The sequence below is a fragment of the Leucoraja erinacea genome, chromosome 4 (genome assembly GCF_028641065.1).
Source record: "Leucoraja erinacea ecotype New England chromosome 4, Leri_hhj_1, whole genome shotgun sequence".
Taxonomy (NCBI): domain Eukaryota; kingdom Metazoa; phylum Chordata; class Chondrichthyes; order Rajiformes; family Rajidae; genus Leucoraja; species Leucoraja erinaceus.
Genome location: NC_073380.1, coordinates 53,446,441 through 53,462,454, shown reverse-complemented (window position 1 = coordinate 53,462,454; position 16,014 = coordinate 53,446,441). Strand labels below are relative to the sequence as shown.

The following is a 16,014-nucleotide window of genomic DNA, read 5'->3' as shown; positions in this document are numbered from 1 at the left end:
ATGGATAGGACAGGTACAGATATTGCCACAGAAGGTTGTGGAGGCCAAGTCAGTGGATATTTTTAAGGCAGAGATAGATAGATTCTTGATTGGTACAGGTGTCAGTGGTTATGAAGAAGGCAGGAGAACGGGATTAGGAGGGAGAGATAGATCAGCCATGATTGAATGGCAGAGTAGACTTCATGGGCCGAATGGCCTAATTCTGCTCCTAATCCTTATTACTTTATGACCTTATAACAGGTTTATGGGTATGGGTAAAATACAAGCAAGTGAGGCGTGTGTAGATGGAACATGTTGCTAGGTGTGGGCAAGTTGGCCCTGTTTCCATGCTGTATGAATATGACTGTGACAACCTTTCAAGGTACGGCATTGCTCAATGTTACAAATGTTCAAAATAGCAAAATTTTGCAAAGTTCTGTAATTTTTCAAATTTTCACATTTTGAATATATAATTTCTCTTTTTAATTAATTTTCAATCTTATAATTTTTAAAAACAGTACATTTCTATATATTTCTCACAACGAATTAGAACACTTTTCAAAATGTCACAAGAATACTATGATTTAAAAAAATATATATATTAAAATTCATCAGTCTATACTTTCAGAATACTACATTTAAAAAAAATCAATGCAACATTAAAAAATAAATTTTACAAGTTAAAAATATTAAGTGTTTCTCGCAACTTTTGAAAATCTGACAAACTCTCAATAAACTTTTCAAAAAATCCCTAGTTTTCAAAATTAATATTTATTTCAAAATCCTTAAAAGAGACATCACATTCATCACAGAATCCTGAAACCTCCCAAAATAATCATCAGGATTTTTCCAAATACAACAACTTTTCAAAGTAAATATTTCAACTTTCAATATAAATAACTTTTCAAATTAAATGTAACATTTCCAAGTTATACATCCAACGCTAAACTATAAAATGTGTACTTTGAGAAGTTTTTAAAATACAATATTTTACAAATGTTACAACTGTTGGAAATACAACATCTTTCTAAACATGCCTGTTCTGGATAAATTAGCTCTCGTCAAAATATTACAAATACATTATTATTTTCCAACCACATATTAAGATTTCAGAAGCTTGTCATTTTTGCTTCAGCTGCATTTTTTTATTCAAAACCTACTTCATAACAGACACCGCGACTTCAATCTCATATCACAAGTCTTTAAGAAGGCGAATTGAGACCTGCTGGAGATTTTTTGTCCCGCAGCGCTTTGTGTTTATATTTTATCAAGTGTTACCAAACACCCATACACACAGCCACTTTCAAACGCTGCAACTCACACAAACAAATGTCTGAACTTCTTTTTCAAAGTATCTTCCAACTACAGTCGACCAGCCGAAGCAGCAAACGCCTCCGAGAATTATTTCTGGTGGAAAGTTGGGAGGAAGACATCCGAGAAGGGACAAGTAAATAAAACAAAATCCTTGTCGTGTGTGTGTGTGTTTGTTTCTCGAGCCACGACACGGAGAGGTAAGGTTGCACGGTTTACGAGGAGCGACCAGAAGGGGGAAGAGTATGGCTTTGAAAAGAAGGCTCAGTGTGTGTGTGTTTTTTTTTTTTGTTGAACGTGGGAAGGGAGATGGAGAGAGAGAGAGAGAGAGTGTGAGTGTGTGTGTGAGAAGGAGAGTGGGAGAGAGAGTGTGGCCAGGAACCAAAGGCTTGCAACCAAGCTCCAGATCCGGAGTTTTTTTGGGTTCAGGAGAATCCCTAGTCCAGATCTTCTTGCCGGCTCTTCGGTATCCATGCACCAAGCGTGCATTCTAAATCTGACAATGATTTCTTCAGTGATTGCGTACAGAACGTGTCCCCGTGGGAGATGGGGCCCCCTCAGGAGCTCTCCTGATGGGCTCGGGGCCTTGTTTAAATTTTCCATTATTATGTGGAGTACCGGAGCGACAGAGCAGTGGAAGATTTTGCAGGTTTGTGATGAGGAAGGACTGGGGCAGTCGCCTCTCTCTCTCTCTGTTCTGCACCGCTCCGATTTGACCTTTTACAAACGCCGCTCGCTAACAGCAAGGATTTTTTTTTAATTATAAAAAAAATATGTATCTGTAAATACAAAAAAAAAGACACCCTTTTCCGCCCAAAAGAAGAGTTTCAAGAATGCAGCAAAAAAGTATTATAAGCTTCCAATATATTTTTTATTTTAAATAAGCTTGTTTTTTTTAAAATAATCTTCTGCAATTCATTTATTTTTTTTAAACAAAACAATTGCGGGTGGGTTTTTTTTAAGTCTTTATTTTTTTTTTTGCAAGAAGATGAAAGATTTTACTTGATGTTGCTTTTTTTTTGGAGAGCATTATTTTAATTCCATGGGACTGAGAGAGACAGAGAGAGAGAGAGAGAGAGAGAGAGCAACATTTACAGTGGGCGGCTGAACGCTGGGGAACGTGTCAAGGGGGCTTTTAATAAGAGAGGCGAGGAGGAGAGAGAGAGAGAGGGAAAAAAAAGAAAGCCCCATACCGAAGTCTGGAAGAGAGCATTTCTTTTACGCTTAGAATGTCTCGTCGCAAGCAAGCTAAGCCAAGATCATTGAGACGTAAGTAAATGTTAGCACGCACAAAGCTAAGACACACACACATCTACAGACACACTCACACATATACAGACACACTCACACATACACACACCAAATCCTAGTCAATGTGTCAAAAGTTAAATCTGGTTGGAAATAAATAAACGAGGGGGGGGGGTGCGTTTTGTTCGCTGGTCTGCTTGAACGATCGGAACGTGTGTTTAGCCAGTCCTGGGTGTTAGGGGAGGGGGGGAAGAGGGGGAAAGGGGAGAGGGTGCGGTGATAGGGAGGGGAGGGGGGTCAGTGTGGTCTGGTGAGGTTGGGACGAAGCCTGGCCTGTTAGGTCCAGTCCTCTCCACACCCTCTCCCTCACCGTGGCCGCTGCTGTCGGCTGGGATATCATGTGTGTTGCCGGTGATCTCAGACAATTAAGCCATATGTCCTGGCTTAGACCTTAAGTAGTAAGATACGATGCGAAAAGAGAGGGGGACTGGGTTAAGATGCAACGTTGAAAGAGAAATACTTAGTTAAGGTACAATGTTAAAGGTGAGCGATTAGGTTAAGACACATCGTTAAAGAAGACGTATCGTTGAAATGGAACAACCAGGTTCAGATATATCGTTAAAGAAAAATGATTAGCTTCAGATATGTAGTTAAAGAAAATGATTAGGTTGAGATATATCGTTAAAGACCTGGATTAGGTTAAGATATTTTATTAAAGAAATACTAGGTTAAGATATATCGTTACAAGAGTAGCTAGGTTAAGATATGTTGATAAAATAGTGGCTTGGTTAAGATCTATCGTTACACGGGTGACTAGGTTAAGATATATTGATAAAAGAGAGTGACTAGAATAAGATACATCGTTACAAAATTGACTAGGTTAAGATATACCGACACAAGAGCGTGACTCGGTTAAGACACATTCATAACATATAGGTTAAGATCCATTGTAAAAAGAAAACAACGAAGTTAAGATGCGACGTGAAAGGGGGACTTAGTTAAGATACAGTGTGGAAGGCGAGCGACTGGTTAAGATGTAACGTGTAAGGAATGCGACTTAGTTAAGTGACACTATGGTGCGGTGGGACTTGAGGTGCGGCGGGCGGGTGGCTGTTGTGGGACCCGGTTAAGATACATTGTGGAGCGGGTGTAAAGGAATGTAGCGGCCGCCAACTCACGTGGCGCCCATCCCGAGAAATAACACACACAGAAATAACACATAATCGTGAATAAAGAGGGGCAGGAGGAGCGGCGACTATGGACTGCAGAGAGAGTAGTTGCTGGCAAGCCTTGGCTAGCCATCTGGTCGAAGGCAATGTCCCTTCCCTCAAACGTGCACTTGTGGGATTGCGCCTTTCCTTCCTTTCCAGAGACACGGGTGGTTCTTTTCCAAATCATTAGACCGGCCTTTTCTATAGTCCAATTAACCCGGAGCAAGAATCCACATTGTTTCAACGTTACTCGATTCATTCAACGTATCTCGGCAATGCTGGATACAGTCTCAGCTTGTGTATTTTTGTTCTTGTTGGATTTAAACAAACATTGGAGCAGATTAGGGCAGGTTTATTGAACTTTCCCTTAATATAGATGTGTTCACAATAAATTAAACAAAAAACAGCAGGTTAACCATGTCAGGTTGGAGATGATCATTTCCCCAACAAACTGGGTTTATATTTTAACTTGTATCAAATTATATTGACTGTCTGAAGAAATGTAGGCTGGCTACCTATTTTCTCCAGAGATGCTGCCTGACCCACTGAGTTACCCCAGGATTTTGTGTCTATCTTTGATATAAACAATCATCTGCTGTTCATTTTTTAAATTAAATTATATTGGAGATAATTTTTCCCCAACAAACTGGGTTTATACTTTAATTAGTATTAAATTACATTAAATGTCCCGACTCGAAATGTCACCTACCCATTTTCTCCAGAGATGCTGCCTGGCCCGCTGAGTTACTCCAGCATTTAGTGTCTATCTTCGGAAGAAACCAGCATCGGCAGTTCATGTTTTTATTATATTTTAATTTGGCCAGCCTGTGTGAATAAACTTGACCAGACACTGTGAGAAAATTAGAGTTGATTCAGATACTGTTTGCTTAGAGCTTCTAATAAGAGGGCTGCATTATCCTGTCATCTCTGCCTGCTTTCAAACAGAGATTTTGTAGCTTTGAACAATGATAAAGATATCGATGCAGATAGATCGAACAGTAAGAATTCACCGGAGATGCACCCTACTGTTACATTTTAAAATATATATAATTTAGATTCTGCCGTTTGGATTTTGAATTTTGTTGACAGACGTTGAGAGCGCAGTTTTTAATCGATCAATAGTTATGACTGATTATTGCGACAAACGTCCATTTACCCCCCAATGCTGTGTTAATTGCTGGTACAAATGTACATTTAACATTTAGTCTGTGCCCGATAATTGCAGAGGTGTGTACTCACTTTGGATACATTTGTAATGTTACTGCCCTCCCCCCCCCCTCTTACCAAGCTTAAGGGGGTCTGACAGTCTGATCCCATTTTGTGAATTATATTCAAAAGGACACAAAGTGCTGAAGTAACTCAGCGGGTCAGGCAGCATCTCCAGAGAACATGGACAGACAGGCGACGTTCCGGGTCAAGACCCTTCTGCGGACTGATTGTCGGGGGTGGGGGGTAGGGCTGGGGGGGGGGGGGGGGGGGGGGGAAAGAAAGATGGAAAAGGCTATAATAATATTGTCGGATTATTATCTGTATTATATTGTCGAATGATGCAGGGAACTTGCATCATTGGATTCTCACGACAGTCAGAATCTTTTTACCAGTGGAAATATCAAATACTAGGTTTTAGATCAGAAGGACAAAGTTTAAGGAAGATATGTGGGGCAAGTTTTTTTTTTTACACAGAGGGTTGTGAGTGCCTGGAACGCGCTGCCAGGGTGGTGGTTGAGGCAGATATAACAGTGACATTTAAGAAGCTTTTGGATAGGCGCATGGATATGAATTATGTGCAGGCAGATACGGGTTAGTCTTGGCATCAAGTTCAGCACAGATATTGGGGTCCGAAAGGCCAATTCTTGTACTGTACTGTTCTACTGTTGGCAGCGGGGATGTGTTAAATATGAAGGAAAAAATAAGACAATTTTTGAGTCCAAAGGGCCCCTGTGCAGGTACACCACACATAGCAGTGGCGGGGGTGGAGGGTTAAAGCAATGGTGGAGTTGCTGCCTTGAAGCACCAGATGCCCAGGTTCAATCCCGATTAGGGGTGCTGTCTGTGCTGTCTCTGTGACCACGTGGGTTTTCCATACGTGCAGTTTGTAGGTTAATTGGCTTCGGTAAAAATTGTAAATTTGTCCCTAGTGTGTAGGATACTGCTAGTGTACGAGGTGATTGCTGGTCGGCGTGGACCCGGTGGGCCGAAGGGCCTGTTTCCGCGCTGTATCTCTGAAATCTAAAGATATCTAAAGCCCAACCCGCTGAATTCCTCCAGTACTTTGTGTTTTTATTTGCAACAGATTTTAAATATGGAGATTCGGCCCATCGAATCCACATCAACCATCAATCAATCACCCGTTCACACTAGTTCTATGTTATCCCACTTTCTCACCCTCTCCTTACATACTAGGGGTCATTAGTATGTCATCCCAAATAATATTTTGACCATTCAGGGAAGGAAAGGAAATTATTGCACATAATGAGATGTACAAGATTTATTTCCTTCAATAAATTAACTTAAAATTGAGTTTTAAGGGCAGAACTAATTAAAGTACTGATCATTGGCTGAATCAGCTACAATAATTCTGTGCATATCTGAAGAATATCAAGGGATGCACAGTGGCGTGGCTGGTAGAGCTGCTGCCACATTACACCAGAGACCGGGTTCGATCCTGACCTCGGGTGCTGTCTGTGTGGAGTTTGCACATTCTCCCAGTGACCGCGCGGGTTTCCTCCGGGTGCTCCTGTTTCCTTCCACATCCCAAAGATGTTTGAAGGTTTATCGACCCCCCCCGTAAGTTGCCCCGAGTGTGTAGGGAGTGGATGAGATAGTGGGACAACATAAAACTTAGAAACATAGAAACATAGAAAATAGGTGCAGGAGGAGGCCATTCGGCCCTTCGAGCCAGCACCGCCATTCATTGTGATCATGGCTGATTGTCCCCTATCAATAACCCGTGCCTGCCTTCTCCCCATATTCCTTGACTCCACTAGCCCCTACAGCTCTATCTAACTCTCTCTTAAATCCATCCAGTGACTTGGCCTCCACTGCCCTCTGTGGCAGGGAATTCCACAAATTCACAACTCTCTGGGTGAAAAAGTTTTTTCTCACCTCAGTCTTAAATGACCTCCCCTTTATTCTAAGACTGTGGCCCCTGGTTCTGGACTCGCCCAACATTGGGAACATTTTTCCTGCATCTAGCTTGTCCAGTTCTTTTATAATTTTATATGTTTCTATAAGATCCCCCTCATCCTTCCAAACTCCAGTGAATACAAGCCTAGTCTTTTCAATCTTTCCTCTTATGACAGTCCCGCCATCCCAGGGATCAATCTCGTGAACCTACGCTGCACTGCCTCAATCACAAGGATGTCCTTCCTGAAATTAGGAGACCAATTTGAGTGAAGGAAGGAACTGCAGATGTTGGTTTAAACCGAAGATAGACACAAAAAGCTGGAGTAACTCAGGGGGGCAGGCAGCATCTCTGGAGAGAAGGAATGGGTGACGTTTCGGGTCGAGACCCTTCTTCAGAGTGGTTAGGGAAACGAGAGATATAGATGGTGATGTGGAGAGATAAAGAACAATGAATGAAAGATATGCAAAAAAAGTAACCATGATCAGGGAAACAGGCCATTGTAAGCTGTTTGTAGGGTGAAAATGAGAAGCTAGTGCAACTTGGGTGGGGGATAGAGAGAGAGAGAGGGAATTCTACGCTAAAATCAAAGCTCCTGAAGAAGGGTCTCAACCCTGAAAGGTCACCTACTTCTTTTCTCCGGAGATGCTGCCTGACTTGCTGAGTAACTCCAAGGTGTAGCTATGGGCACGCGCATGGGCCCTAACTATCTCTGCCTCTTTGTAGGGTAAGTCCAACAATCCCTGTTCGAGACGTACCGTGGCCCTATCCCCGAACTCTACCTCCGCTACATTGACGACTGTATTGGTGCTACCTCCTGCACCCACACATAACTCACTGACTTCATCCATTTCACCACTCACTTCCATCCGGCACTCAAATTTACCTGGACCATTTCCGACATCTCCCTACCGCTCCTTGATCTCGCCATCTCCATCACAGGGGATAGACTGCTGACCGACATCTACTACAAACCCACTGACTCTCATGGCTATCTTGACTACACTTCCTCCCACCCTGCTTCCTGTAAGGACTCTATCCCCCCAACTCCCAATTCCTCCGTCTACACCGCATCTGCACCCAGGATGAGGTGTTCCACACCAGGGCATCGGAGATGTCCTCATTCTTTAGGAAATGTGGGGGTTTCCCTCTTCTATTATAGATGAGGCTCTCATCAAGGTCTCCTCTATATATCGCAGCTCCACTCTTACTCCCCATCCCCCTACTCGTATCAAGGACAGAGTCCCCCTTGTCCTCACCTTCCACCCCATCAGCCGGTGCACACGACATATAATCCTCCGACACTTTCGTCACCACCAGCGAGATCCCAACACTGGCCACATCTTCCCAACTCTTCCCCGTTCTTCTTTCCCTATAGACCGTTCCGTCCGTAACTCCCTGGTCAATTCGTCCCCACCCAGACCACCCCCTCCCCTGGCACTTTCCCTTGCAACCGCAGGAAATGCTACACTTGCTGCTTTACCTCCTCCCTTGACTCCATCCAAGGACCCAAACAGTCTTTCCAGGTAAGGCAGAGGTTCACCTGCACCTCCTCCAACCTCATCTACTGCATCCGCTGTCATAGGTGTCACCTTCTCTACATCGGCGAGACCAAGCGCAGGCGACAGCTTCGCCCAAAACCTCCGCTCAGTCCACACTAACCTACCTTATCTCCCAGTGGCACAGCACTTCAACTCCCACTCCCATTCTGAATCTGACCTTTCTGTCCTGGGTCTCTTCCATTGTCAGAGTGAGGCCCAGCACAAATTGGAGGAACAGCACCTCATATTTTGCTTGGGTTGTCTACGCCCCAGCGGTATGAACATTGACCTCCAATTTCAGGTAGTCCTTACTTTCTCTCTCCTTCCCCTCCCCCTTCCCAGCTCCCCCTCTAGCGTACTGTCTCCGCCTCTTCCTTTCTTTCCCCCCCCCGACATCAGTCTGAAGATGGGTCTCGGCCCGAAACGTTGCCTTTTCTCCATAGATGCTGCCTCATCCGCTGAGTTTCTTCAGCATTTTTTGTCTACTTTCGATTTTCCAGCATCTGCAGTTCCTTTTTAAACAAATCCTTGAATCTGTTCACTGACCTGGCCTCCAGCTCAATGCAGGAAGGAATTCCAAAAATCCGACACCCTTTGATAGGACAAATTCCTCCTCAACCCCGTCTGAAATGGTTGACCCGTGTCTGAAACTAAACCCCCTCTTGCAAGGTAAAGGAATCTCTCCCAGTCTGAATGGGGGAATGTGAATTAGTTTAGTTTTGGCTTTTAAGTCTATCTATACTGTGTTGAAACAGGCCATTCGGCCCATCGAGTCCATGATAACCAGCGATTTCCCCGTACACTAATACTATCCTACACACTAGGGACAATTTATAGAGGCCAATTCACCTACAAACCTGTACGTCTTTGGAATATGGGAGGAAACCGGAGCACTCAAAGAAAACCCTTGTGATCACACAGAGAACATGTAAACTCTGTACAGACAGCACGTCAGGATTGAACCCGGGTCTCTGGCGCTGTGAGGCAGCAACTCCACTGCTATGCCACCGTGCTGCCCTATTAAATCTTTCCCCTCTCATCTTAAACCCATGTCCACTGGGTCTTCATTCCCCGACCCTGGGGAAATGAGGCTAGCTTAACATTATTAATTTTCATAGCCCTCCAAACCCTCCTAACAGGGTGATGTCTGGTGGCAGAGAATATCTATCTGTGTGTATGTGACCGGAGTGTATTTCATGCAGGAGTTGCAACATGGCAATTATACACCTGCGCATGGCAATCTTATCTACCTGCGCATATTCCATATCCCTCCTCCGCTCCCTGTGTTGTCCAGGTGACTATCTAAAATCCTCTTAAATACTATGCATGCACTTGGGTGGCACGGTGGCGCAGCGGTAGAGTTGCTGCCTCACAGCGCCAGAGACCTGGGTTCGATCCTAACTACAGGTGCTGTGGAGTGTCTGTGTGAGTTTGTACATGATGGGCCAAAGGGCCTGTTCCCATGCTGTAACTCTAAACTAAATTGACCTGAAAGTTTGCTCATTCTGTCACACCACACTTGGAGGGGAGGAGGGGGGTGTACTGGGGGCTGCAGTGGAGGTGCAGGCAAGTCAATTGGTTCCAAGGAAGGTAAGTCCCCTGTCCCACTTAGGAAACCTCTGGAGACTTTGCGCCCCGCCCAAGGTTTCCATGTGGTCCCCGGAGGTTGCAGGTGGTTGCCGGAGGTTGCAGGTAGTGGAAGCAGGTAGGGAGACTGACAAAAACCTCCGGGAACCGCACGGAAACCTTGGGTGGGGCACAAAGGCTCCAGAGGTTTCCGTTCAGGTTTCTGAAGTGGGACAGGGGCATCTTTCCCATGTGTGGTGTCAGACTCCTAGTCAAGTTTATTATTAGTGTCACATTTAGTTTATTATCACATGTACCATGATGAAAATAGAGTCATACAGTGTGGACACAGGCCCTTTGGCCCAACTTGCCCATGCCGACCAACACACCCCATCTACACTAGTCCCACCTGCCTGCGTTTGGCCCAAATCCCTCTAAACCATGTATTTTTCCAAATGTTTCTGAAACGTTGCGATAGTCCCTGCAAAGCTGTTTTGTTGCGTTCTATCTGGTCAGTGAAAAGACTATACATGACTATTCAAGCCGTCCACCATGTACAAGATACTGGATAAAGGGTACAATGTTTAGGGCAAGATAATGTCCAGTGATGTCTACTATCATTGATGGGAGATGAGGACTGCTCTCTACATGGTGATAGGATGGGAAGAAACTGTCCTTGAATCGGGAGGTATACGTTTACACACTTCTGTACCTAAAGTTGAAGTTCACTTTAATGTCACGTGTACTGAGGTACAGTGCAGAGCATTTGTAGCCTGCTAACCAGTCAACGGGAAAAATGTACATGATTGTAATTGAGTGTTCCACAGTGTACAGATGCACGATAAAGGGAATACCACTTGCCTGTTGGGAGAGGGGAGACTGGTCCTTGATTATTTTGTGTGAATGGCAGAATACAATTTGTTTTATTGTACATGTTAGCCTTGAGTGGTGAATGTAGAAAGGAGTTGTGTCCGAGGGATTGGTGATGGGTCCTATGGTTGAGTGGGGAGCTCTGAGCAATGACTGGGCAAGATCACACACTGCATGGTGCCAGAGAGTCAACATGGACGGTACAGTGCAGCACAGGAACAGGCCCTTCGGCCCGCAATGTCCGTGCTGGGCACACAGAGACTCCTCAGACAATCACACCCCTCCGTGCCACCTCCCAAGACGCTGCCGGCTAGACACTGCCCAAACATCTCGTTCACAACCCCCATCAATACGTACCATCTCACGACTGCCACGTTCTGAGCATGTGTGAACATGTCTGTACACGTATCCGCTAGTAACACGTAGAACACGGAACAGCACAGGAACAGGCCCTTCAGCCCACAATGTCTGTGTTGAACATGATGCCAAGTTAAACTAATCTCCTCTGCCTGCACAAATCCTTCCATTCCCTGCATATCCGTCTGCCTATCTAAAAGCCTCCTAAACGCCACCATCGTACCTGCCTCCAACACCACCCCTGGCGATGTGTTTCAGGCACCCATCATCCTCTGTGTCAAACAAAGACTTGTCCCGCACACCCCCCCCCTGTTAAACTTTGCCCCTCTTACCTTCAAAACTATGCCCACTAATCTTTGACTTTTCAATCCTGGGTCAAAGATGCTGTGCAGTCACCTCATCTATTCCCCTCGTGATGTTATAAACCACTGTAAGATCACCTCTCATCCCCCTGCGCTCCAAGGAATAAAGTCCCAGCCTTTAATGAGAAAGAACTGCAGATGCTGGTTTATACCGAAGATAAACACAGAGCACTGGAGTAACTCAATGTGTCAGGAAGCATCTCTGGAGTAAATGGGGAATAAGTCCTCGCCTGCCTGCCCAACCTCTCCTTGGAGCTCAGGCCCCTCGAGTCCTGGCAACATCCTCGTAAATATTCAAACAAGATATCCTTGTCTTTACTGGTCAGGGAAAGGACTGGTCAGGGAAGAGTTGTTGGGGTTTAATGGCATCTTTCCTTCAGCAGGGTGAACAAAGCTGAACACTATTTTCTACACAAAACATTGAAAAGACTGAACAGTCTTTTACCCAGAGTAGGGGTCATGGGTTTAAGGTGAGGGGGAAAGATTTAATAGGAACCTGAGAGGCAAAATTTCACACAGAGGGTGGTGGATATATAGAACGAGCTGCCAGAGGAGGTAGTTCAGGCAGGTATTATAACAACATTGGGCGGCAAAGATTTAGAGGGATTTGGGCCAAATGGGACTGGCTAAGATGGGGTATCTTGGTCGAATTGGGCAGAAGGGCCCTTTTCCATTCTGCATGATTCTATGAGTAGGAAAGAACTGAAGATGCTGATTTATTCCCTGAAGAAGGGTTCCGACCCGAAACATCACCTATTCCTTTTCTCTGGAGACGCTGCCTGATCCGCTGAGTTACTCCAGCATTTTGTGTCTACTACATGATTCTATGACTGGTAGTTGGGACTAGCTTAGATGGGGCATCTTGATGGGCATACACGTGTTGGGCCAAAGGGCCTGTCTCTGTGCAGTATGACTCAAACGCTCCCGACTGGTGCCTCACCATCGCTTTGTACACCTAGTCATGGGCTGATGCGCTTTCTCCCGCTTGATTAAACCACTGAGCTTGAAGTTTAAAAAAAAAATATTGCCACAAACTGGAGTGTTTTAGCAAAAGATTTCCATTCTGATAGCGAGCTTTCATTCCCGCTCTCTTTGATATGCACGATTCCAGCCCGGTGCCAGAAACCACATCCTAACCATTCGCTGGCTAGGGGACCTTTCCCTACCGCATCTATGAATGCTGCTCTGTAGTGAGGTTGTAGGAAACGGCAATAAGGCTCCGGCTCTCTCATACTCCACCATTTCCCCTCCCCCCCCTCCTCTTCCCAACGCCACACTCCCTCCACAAGGCCAGGGTCCTCATTTCCCTGCTGGCACCCAGTAGCTACTAGATCTTCCTTTCCCCAATCCTTGACCCCTTCGCCCTTACCTTCACCCCCCCCCGCCTTCCTCCCCTCTGTCAGGAAGAGGGGTTGAACTGGATAACTCATCAGCCACTAGTCACGGTTGGTTTGCCATACCACCTGGTGCTGGGTTTAATAAATAAGAGTTTTACCACAGTGGACAGATGGTGAAAGGCTAGGCTAAATAGCGTTGTGACCTCCAAACCAATCTCGCTACGCCGGTCTCCAACATTATGCGGCCGCGTATTAATGTTGTTTTTTTTTGTATTTTCGTGTGTGTGTGTGATTTTGGCTGTGTCCTAAAGCCATAACTCACCACGGAAAGAAAAATGATGAGTTGTGTTGCTGAGTGATTATCCGGCTTCACGTAACCGCACGCTGTGAAGGAGCCCAGAGTGATGAGACTTAACTCTCCAGAGCTGAGCGCCGCTGATTGGCGCTCTACACCTGTTCTTTCCCAAGTGAAAAATGCCTTTAAATCACAGTCAACGCACCTGCAAATGCCTTTATTTTTTTTTAAAACGTCCCTCCCACACTTTCTGTCCTCGTTTTACTTTTAGAGGTAAGAGTGTGGAAACAGGCCCTTCGGCCCGCCGAGTCCACACTGACCAGCAAGCACCCAGCAAGCACCCCGCAGACTAATCCAACACACACAAGGGACACTTTCCAATTTTACCAAGACAATTAACCTACCAAACTGTACATCTTTGGAGTGTGAGAGGAAACCGGAGAAAAAGCTTGCGGGCACAGGAAGAACGTGCAAACTCCGTCCAGACAGCACCTGCAGTCGGGATTGAACCCGGGTACTTGGCGCTGCGCCACCGTGCCGCCCTCGTTAGAGTTTTGGTCACACCTGTTACAGGAAAGACGTCGTCAAGCTGGAAAGGTGCAGAGAATATTCATGACGGTGTTGCCAGGACCCGAGGGGCCTGAGCTACAGGGAGCGGTTGGGCAGGCTAGGACTTTTTCTCCATTTACTCCAGAGATGCTGCCTAACTTACAAACCCACATGTCTTTGGAATGTGGGAGGAAACCCACGCGATCACGGGTAGATCGTGCAAACTCCACAAACACAGACAGCACCCATAGTCAGGATTGAACGCAGGTCTCAGGCGCCGTGAGGCAGCAAGTCCACTGTGCCGCCCCCAATATATCCTACAAATAAATATTAAAACCTTACGGTGGTCACCAGCCTGTAGCCAGTGTGAGGAATAACTTCAGTGACCTACCCTTCCCCTCCATTCCCTAGTCCACTCCTTACATTATGCTAAATACATTATGATTTTCTTTTAAAGAAAGAAAAATCCTTTTCTAGAGTGGCGCAGTGGTAAAGTTGCTGCCTCACAGCGCCACACTCCTGGGATCGAACCTGTGCTGTCTGTATGGAGTTTGTACGTTCTCCCCGTGACCTGTGCGGGTTTTCTCCGGGACGTCCGGTTTCCTCCCACACTCCAAAGGCGCACTGGTTTGTCGGTTATTTGGCTTCGGTAAAATTGTAAATTGTCCCTAGTGCGAGTGTGCGGGGATCGCTGGTCGGCATGGACCCGGTGGGCTGAAGGGCCTGTTTCTGCGCTGTATCTCTAAACTAAACTAAAATGGAGATTCAGCATTGTTAGTATTAACCTTCTCTGCGTCTGTCTCTTTCTCTTCCACAGTAGAAGACAATGATACTGAAGACTTGCAGCCTACTGTGGGACAGACGGGCGTTCAAAGTGGTAATGTCATCAGCTCTAATTCACAGCCATTCATCATTGAAATAGATTTGGCAAGATTGTACGGTTTTACCCACGGTTGTGGCGGTGTGATGGGAAACGTGTCTTTGTTTCCTGAGACAACCAGTGTCATTGCCTTGGCGGGCAGACTGGTGACTTGGAATCTGGGGAGAAATGGGACACGGTCCAGCGATTGTCCACCTCTAACTGCGAGCTGCTTTCCACGCGTCAGTCTATTGGTGGAGATAGCAGCAGCAGCAGCAAGTAATTGTGGAGGGAGGGAACGAGAGGTGTTTTTCTTCTCATTAGTGTGGTCTTCCTGAAACGCTTCTTTTTGAGCAAGGGAAGTGATTATGAGCTTCCTGGTGCATCCTCTCCATCTGCTGGCTTGTGTGTGTGTGTCTACGTGTGTCAGTACCTGAGACTGAGAGAAGTGTAATATCTCACCTATGCCAGCAAAACCTGTCACCGTGTTAAACTGTTGCTAAAATTAACTTGTTACCGATGCTGCAAGTTTGCAGCGAGCTGTGGAACTGTTGGCAGTAGTTTCGGGTCAGGGGAAATGTTGGATTTGAGGGGAAGGGGATGTGGGGTGGGGGAGGAAAGTTGTCTTTGAGGTGTTGGACACAAACTACCCTGGGGGGGGTGGGAGTGCATGGTTGTGAGGGAAGGCGGTTGGGACAGAGATGTGGAGATTTTGTGTCGAGATGTTTAGTTTATAGATACAGCGCGAAAACGAACCCTTTGGCCCACCGAGTCCACTCTGATCAGCGATCCCCATACACTAGCATTATCCAGTTTTAGTTCATTGTTACAGTGGAAAGACAATGTGACAAAGACACATGGATATGCGGGGAATGGAAGGATATGGATCATGTGCAGGCAGATGAGATTAGTTTAATTCTGCAACATGCTCAGCAAGGACATCGTGGGCCGAAGGGCCTGTCCCCGTGCTATACTGTTGAGTTCATGTTCATGGGTTCTAGGAGCGGAATGAAGCCATTTGGCTCATCAAGTCGACTCCGCCATTCATTCATTCATGGCTGATCTATCTTTTCCTCCCATCCCCATTCTCCTGCCTCTCCCCATAACCCCTGACACCTGTACTAATCAAGAATCTATCAATCTCTGCCTTAAAAATATCCATTGACTTGGCCTCCGCAGCTGTGTGTGTTGCAATGAAATCTACAGATTCACCAGCCTCTTACTAAAGAAATTCCTCCTCGTCTCCTTTCTAAAGGTACGTCCTTTTATCCTGAGGCTGTGGCCTCAGGTTCTGGAACTCTCCCACTAATGGAAACATCCTCTCCACATTCACTCTATCCAGGCCTTTCACTATTTGATATGTTTTCAATGAGGTTTTCCCCTCATCCTTCTAAAAAACAGCGAG

The 16,014-nt window shown here is 45.7% G+C and overlaps 1 protein-coding gene across 4 annotated transcripts in view; it reads left to right on the top strand.

Moving 5' to 3' along the window:
* Positions 1–1,585: 1,585 nt before the first annotated feature.
* Positions 1,586–16,014, top strand: part of LOC129696414 (zinc finger protein 521) — a 317,936-nt gene continuing 303,507 nt past the window's right edge. For 2 of the 4 annotated variants that reach the window (XM_055634288.1, XM_055634285.1), the window contains exons 1-2: positions 1,586–2,559; positions 14,568–14,627. In XM_055634288.1, coding sequence (XP_055490263.1) covers positions 2,520–2,559; positions 14,568–14,627 — 100 coding nt within the window. In that variant the 5' untranslated portion in view covers positions 1,586–2,519. The remainder of the gene's footprint in view (positions 2,560–14,567; positions 14,628–16,014) is intronic. The other 2 variants (XM_055634286.1, XM_055634284.1) reach the window with 1 other exon arrangement.